General features: G+C 37.8%; 1 protein-coding gene across 1 annotated transcript; it reads right to left on the bottom strand.

Annotated features, from left to right (window-relative positions):
• Positions 1 to 484: 484 nt before the first annotated feature.
• Positions 485 to 6,064, bottom strand: LOC120103955 (cellulose synthase-like protein E6). The gene is made up of 8 exons (XM_039118218.1): positions 5,741 to 6,064; positions 3,679 to 3,997; positions 3,357 to 3,494; positions 2,892 to 3,023; positions 2,115 to 2,327; positions 1,711 to 1,935; positions 1,297 to 1,644; positions 485 to 1,211 (listed from the first exon to the last, which is right to left on the bottom strand). Exons 1-8 carry the CDS (start codon positions 6,007 to 6,009, stop codon positions 666 to 668), a joined length of 2,190 nt encoding a protein of 729 aa, XP_038974146.1. The 5' UTR covers positions 6,010 to 6,064; the 3' UTR covers positions 485 to 665.
• Positions 6,065 to 7,097: the final 1,033 nt, after the last annotated feature.

Here is a 7,097-nt window from a genome sequence, read left to right as displayed (position 1 = left end):
CAACCCTTTATAAAGAGGATTTTACAACCCTTCAAGTAACCTCTATACAAAATACTAAGAGTCATATTTATGAATGACACTTCGGTTTCATTCATGAAGAGGAATTCTAAGTAACTTTCATAGATAAGATAAAAGGTCTTTTTGGAAACACAAATGTCTTAAATAATATCTCTTGAATCAATGCACAATTAAGTTTATCTATTTCCAACATGGACATCTTGGAGGAAAAGGTACATTCAACCAACCTTAAGAAGAGCATGAGATCAATTGTTAATGTCTATGTTTTGGCATATTTAGTTCGAGCAGAACAAAAGAATTTTCATTCATCGACCGGCATCCATTTTTTATGTCCTTCAAAAAATCTTCCACTCTTTTTATCTTTGGGAACACCTAGTGCTGGAGAAAATGATTGAAGGACACTGTCAAAATTAGAGTTGCATCTTCTCTTTAGCTTCACCTTAATTTTCTTCTCTTCCTTTGTATATCTTCAAATCTTCTTTCCTTTTGTACATGTACTTCAAATTAATTAAATTTAGTGGGAGAAATACCTTACTTCCTCCACATGCCATCAAAAACACCTACAAAGCGAAGGAAAAAAAAACATTCTATACGAGGGATTATGAAGCCATGTGAAGACCAAATGTGCAGTTCAGCACCGTAGTGATTTATACTATAGTTAGCAGAGTCACAAACATCGCAGAACCGAGGGAGAGAAATGTGACGGTGAGGGGTAGGCTTCCTTTATCCTTTCGTATAAAAAGAGCTTCATAAATGGGCAAATGGATGGCCACCACCAGCCCGCAGAGAAAAATTTGAATGAATAATGGCTCAAGACCCATGATTCCCCCATCTACCACCAGCCTTTGGAGTCCTCCCACCAAGCAAAAAAGATTCAGCATTGCGACTGCTCCTATGATAACAAACATTGAGGATGACGATCCGAATTCCATAACCTCCTGCTCGTACCTTTTCGAGGCATCGCCATCAGACACCTTTGCTGTGATTGCGAACCCCATCTTAGAAATCCGCAGCAACTTTAAGATGGTAGCAGTGATGCCATAGAGGAATGAGGTGGTCCTCCTCAATATCCACATCCTTTGAAAGTTCCACCATCCAGCCAATGTGTCACCACATTGCAGTGATTCGACGAGCCCATACGCATGCTTCCCAATGGCGACACAGGCAAAGGACATGAACCATGGGCTCGTGATCTAATTTTGACATCAGGATATTTGTGTTAGGATTCGTTCAAACTTGCATGCTTGATAGAAGGGAAAAAGAGAGGCATATCCGTACCTTTGGGAATAAGGAGATGCCTTTGAGGAGGCAAAGGGAAGGAATCACAAGGTAATAGAGTGTAGGGAGTGAGTTCGGAGCCCAAAAGCCAAAAATGCAATAACACATCTGAAGTCCTAGCTTGATTTTGCCACGACCAAGTATGAAGGGGCAGTACTTGGAAAGAAAGATTTGAAAATGCCCCTCGCTCCATCTTTTGTATTGCACCAGCGATTGTGCTAGTGTTGTGGGAGCAACACCTAGAAAGGCTTTTCTTGGAGGATTGATATAGCCGGACTTCCACCCCCTACATTGAATTAATAGGCCCGTGATGACATCCTCCACAGCACAGTCATACTTCAGCCCAATCTGTATAAAATGAAAGATAAATATATAGACAGACAGACAGAAAAATAGATAGACAAAGAGAGAGACCTCTTGTCCCCATTGGGTGTTGTGCTCATAGGTGCAGGTAATAAGAAACTTTGCTCTCTCTTCCAGTATGCAAGCTCTTTCTGCCATTTTCCTCTGAATGCCTCTCTTCCAGTCTTCCTTGTAGTCTTTGCTATTTTTCCTCCCACAAAGGATCTCTCTTCTGTGGAAGCAACCAGTGCCAATATACAGAGGCCCTCCCCAACTATCAAAGCCAGGCAACTCCACCTTAAGAGACATTAAAAATGATTTTGTTACGAGCTCCGTGTATGATTTGATAACAAAATCCATATAATTACTTGTTTGGTCTTATGCTCCATACTGGATATAGCTATGATCACAACCAGTACAAGACTAGAAAAACATAACTGAAACCTCGATTTTGGTGAGCCTCTGGTGGTACTAACCTCATTGCTCACAATGAGGGAATTGCCATAGAGATCATTCTTGGTGATATTATGAAAATTCTGGGGATATTGTACAAAGCCAATGTCATGACCCCTCTCTTCATCCAGGAATAAGCACAATGCATGTCTGATGGACTCCGAGTTGTTCGAGTACATGTCGCAGTCCATGTTAAGGATGATCGGGCTGTTGCTTATCTCTGATGACACCCTTATCTGTACATCAAGTTGCATTATTTAAAGAGATTTTTTTTCCATAAATTTAATTTCAAAATCATAATAAGGTTGCGTTATTTAAAACAGAATTTTTATAAATATAATTTCAAAATAGTAACAATAGTAACAGTACCAAATGCTTACAGGCTGCTCTGATAGCAAAACCTTAAGATTTCAACCATGATAAGCTAGGTTAGCTGTTCGAGTCTCAAACTAGGTGCAATATTCAAGACCCATTTACAGCCAATTCTATATTGATTGTGTTATTTCTTCTAAAAAATGATTTCTTGTGTTATTAAATCTACTATTGAAGTCAGTCGTCTAGAAAGGATGCCAATTCCATATTGTGGACTGGTTAAACAGGGGATATTAATCGAACATCTGATTCTGCTACCTACTTTCTTTTAACCCTGAATCTATAATCTAAGCCCAGTGCATACAGGGCTCAACTAACCACAACAGGTCTGAAAGCTCATTCATATGAGGGAAAAAAGTAAAGAAAGAAAAAAGGAAGCAAGCCTAACTCCCAAAAATTGCGAGAAAAATCTAACATAGTTATATTACCAACGCGTTCATAGCCCCTGCTTTGAAGTTATGATGATGTTGAGGTCTCTTCTCTCGTGCCATGTACACCAAAGTTGGTAATGCATTTCCATCGCTATCTATTGAACATTGGTCTCTCCCATCAATTAAGATCTGGAAAAAGCAACAAAGAAAAACAATATAATTTGCTCTAGATGGACATTTCCTACTTATGCTCCAAAGATCCAGAGCACATTTTATGATTTCACCAATTAAATTTCCTACTCTAGCAATACATTAGATTCTTTACTACAGAATTGAACCAAAATGCTCTTCCTACAGGCCATCAAAGAGTTCAAACAACAAGTTTAATTTTCAAATGAAAACTTTAGAACTTGAAGTCATGTCCCAATTATCCCATTCTAAAATAATTCAAAATTCTACATAGTAATGGTTTTCTCTCAATAAGATCTTGTTTTGTTTTTCCAGTGCCAAGTGTAGCAGTACCTGAACGATGGGGGGATGATTCCGTGAAGTCATCCCGGAACTCCATTCAGAAAATCTTTTATTTGCTTTGAGTTCTTCAGGGATCTTGCCTAGCATTACCACCAAATCGATGCCATCTACCATCTCTTCATAGAGATTCTGCGGAATGGAAAATTATCATGATAAATAAAGTTGTTAATTTATTTTATATTAAGTATTAAGCGCTCTTTTGAATGAACAAAGCTTTTTTAAAACAACGAATCAGAAATTAAGGTTGAGCATGGTCCGGCTACTAGGCCAATATTTTTAAAAATTGAGCCATGCCACTTGTTCATACTATTACCTTCATGGAAGACCATTCAGTGGGGATGCATGAATCGTGGGGGTCGCATAATTTAGAAAAATAGGCGGCTGGCGACCGTGGTTCCACATTATATTTCTTGCAAAATGGAAGCCAATGCTTTGCAAAGCGAGATGCTTCCCAAAGGGCATAGAAGGTCAGAATGGACCCAGCATCATCAGAGAGATAGACACTTAGCTTCTCAGGAGGGTAATTGTATGCCATGGCTGATAGAACAGTGGAGATGACCAGGATGGGTGGCTCTGCAATAGGGTCCGCAGTGCACACGAATATGTCCACATTTGGCAACTCAGCTTCTTCTCTATTTCAAATGATAAAAGGAAATTATGCATCAATAAAATCTATCATGCATATCAATGCACAATTTATGTCGATCATAATTTCTTTTTGGAATACATGGATGATGTAGTGTGGAGAAATGATCTAACATAGAATATTTTTTTCTATAAAAATGAGAATGTGATAAAATCCAGCCAAAATCAAGTAAGGGCTACATCCAAATATAGATCCTTAGTATCAATGCCATATAATTTTACTAGCTAAGTTAGCTAGCTCCATTATGAAATGGCATGAAATTGCATTCGCATTATAGGATCTTATTTTGTACTTCTTTATTAGATTTTTTTCCTTTTTTTGAATGGAGGGATAAAATATTTTGGTCATGTTCAAGTGAGGTTTTGGGATGAAACAATTTTGGCCAAGGACCAGTCCTTTTTACACCATGCTATAGTGTATTTTTAAAATATCTGGCCCAAAATATAGTGCTCCAACATTTGTGAGGAGTGTTATACTTATAGATTCAAACACAGCTAAGAAATAAAGAAATGTTGTGGTAAGATAGGTTTTAACCTAGTTGGCCTCCTCTCCTTATTTGACAAATGAAAGGTATAAAGTTCAATCTTAGAACTTAGGTAGTGGTATTCGCACTCTATGGGTAAAATGTAAAAATAATTAAGCTGGCAAACTTATTAATTTTTGTCGCAATGCTCTGGATATAATTTTGCTTTCATCATAATATTGGCCAAGCCTTCTCTTATCCTACTTTTAAAAGAATGAAAAGATTTTGGTTATGCAAGCTAGACTCCAAAGTATAAACAAGGGTAAAACCACAAAGATGGGTTAAGGCTTATTAATTCTTGTCCTTCACTATGGTTGGATTTGTTAGGAGAGAATTTTTTGATTAGAAAATCTATGTTATAAACAAAGATAAAATAACATCAAGATAAATTTAGATTAGCATAATAGTATTAGGTCCATCAATTGAACCGGAGTCCAACCTGAGAACATCTTAAATTTTATTTTGATCTGGATATTTCTTGAATTATTTATTTAAAAATAGTGTTGGAAATTTAGTAGTATTTCCTAACTCCAACTAAATATAATATTTTTTAATATTATTTTTCAGAATAAATTTTCCGTCAATCAAATATAGTAAAATTTATGTTTTCAATATTTCTTAGATAAATAATTTTCAAAAATAATAAAATTACTCTGATATATTTCAGCCAAACAAATCCTTATACATCCCTTGGTGGCTGTCACATTATTGGAGAGGAACAGCTGACCATTATACCACCCAATCCGATAATTTATTGTCTTGTTTAACAACCGTCGATAGAAGCAAAGCTATCAAGAAATTTACAACTCTCTAGAGTGACGCATGGAGTTGACCATGTCACCGCTTAACCCAGCCCCACCCACCCATCTCTCTCTCTCTCTCTCTCTTCCCCTGCATCAATCAAGAGTATGCATCTGCGCCGTCGATGGTTACCATCGGATGGCAATAACTGCTGCGCTCCTCAAGCCAGTCACTCGGCTTGAGGAAGCCTACAATCAACAAGGATGATGAGAAAAACCCGAGGCGAGCACGCTATCATTGGGGCACAGACCTTATCTACTTGGCTATTGCTTGCAGTGCGCAACGAATGCAACGTAAATTTTATGTGGGTAAAAGGCTAATTAACTGTAGACCGTGCATGATATGTGGGCATGTTCTTTCCTTTTTCTTCAAAAAAAAAAAAAAAAAGATGAAAGAGAATTTTACCGCTGAGAGAGCTTCTCGGTGTGAGTGAAACGGTAGATGGGGTTCCAGCGCACCGACTGAGTGATGATCCAGTAGAAGCCGAACCAAATCTCGGCTGCAAATATCCCTATCCATGCCCATCTCCCTTGTTCTCCCCATCCCGGGGCATGAGTCGCTCTATAGAACCAAATCGAACAAATGCCCGCCAACATCGAGCATGCAAACAACTTGTAAGCAAACCTACCTTTTGCTTGCTTTGTTTCAAAGAGAGCTTCATAACTCTCTCCCATCGAGATCCCTCTCTCTCACTGTCTCTCTCTCTCTCGCGTTTGTGGCCAACGGCCATGAGATAAGTTGGTTATATATAGAGCGTGGTAAGAGGCAAAATTTAATATGGCCACAGGTCAGATTAATAAATTCTTATTTCAACATGGATAATAAGTAAATAATTTCCTTCACGAAAGTGTGGATAAAAAACCCGCCACGTATCCCTTCTCGTGGAAAAGTAAAAGTAAATGAAAATCAAGAAAAAGACAAACTAAACCATATCTAAGCTGGCAGTGGTAGATTTAATTAATTGAAAAATGCTTGTTGTTTTGTCGGTATATATTTATGTTCTATCAATACACATCTCAGGCCGAAGTAATAAATAATTAAGATTGTTTCGTTGTTAACACATAGTATAAGTTCAGATAATACACACCCACCTCTCCATTATACTTTATCCATGCTAAGTTTGACTTCAGGTACCTTGTGAAGACCGTCAGTGATGAGCTCAATCAATTGCCCATGGCATTCATCCTTGACAGGACGTAAATGATAATGCCAACTGGCACCGCCTTCAAAGTTTGACTATTTTTTCGATCTTGATCATGAGATTTGATAGGAAGAGACGAAAGGTGACAACGAGCTGTGACTAATCAGTATAGTTCTTAAATCGTTGGAGGTAGGCTGCTGCCTCATCGAGTACATTGGGTCGGCTCAAATTATATCACGAGTGCTCTTGATCTATTTTGATCTTTTATTAAAATTTTATTATTAGATTCAGACCTAATCTAATAAAAGCTCAGGTTAGATCGGATTAGGTCAATGGCTAAAATTTCTGACCCTTCAGTTAAGTCGGATTTATGTATAATCTGGCCTCAATCTTAAAAAAAATAGGTCAAGATCAGATCTAGATTGTAATGGGTCGGGTGTACATCAGAATTGGGTTGGATCTCTGTCTTAATATAAAATTTATGCCATTTGATAGTACACAAAAAAGTCTTTTTCATTCCTCTGATATTTATATATAAGAAGAGACTAGAGGAATACAGAGTTAGAGACCCTTAAACATCCCTGTGGGCTCTGAAAGTGTACTGGGTTCGGATCGGATCGG

The sequence above is a fragment of the Phoenix dactylifera genome, unplaced genomic scaffold, assembly GCF_009389715.1.
Source record: "Phoenix dactylifera cultivar Barhee BC4 unplaced genomic scaffold, palm_55x_up_171113_PBpolish2nd_filt_p 000320F, whole genome shotgun sequence".
NCBI classification, from domain to species: Eukaryota; Viridiplantae; Streptophyta; class Magnoliopsida; order Arecales; family Arecaceae; genus Phoenix; species Phoenix dactylifera.
The sequence above is the reverse complement of the archived record's forward strand: the minus strand, read 5'-3'. Positions and strand labels throughout refer to the sequence as shown.

Coding starts and splice junctions, on each gene's coding strand:
- LOC120103955 (XM_039118218.1), bottom strand. CDS start 6,009: ATGGGAGAGAGTTATGAAGCTCTCTTTGAAACAAAGCAAGCAAAAGGT. Junction 3,998..5,740: donor ACCGAGAAGCTCTCTCAGCG/GTAAAATTCTCT, acceptor CATTTGAAATAG/AGAAGAAGCTGAGTTGCCAA. Junction 3,495..3,678: donor CTGAATGGTCTTCCATGAAG/GTAATAGTATGA, acceptor TCCATTCCGCAG/AATCTCTATGAAGAGATGGT.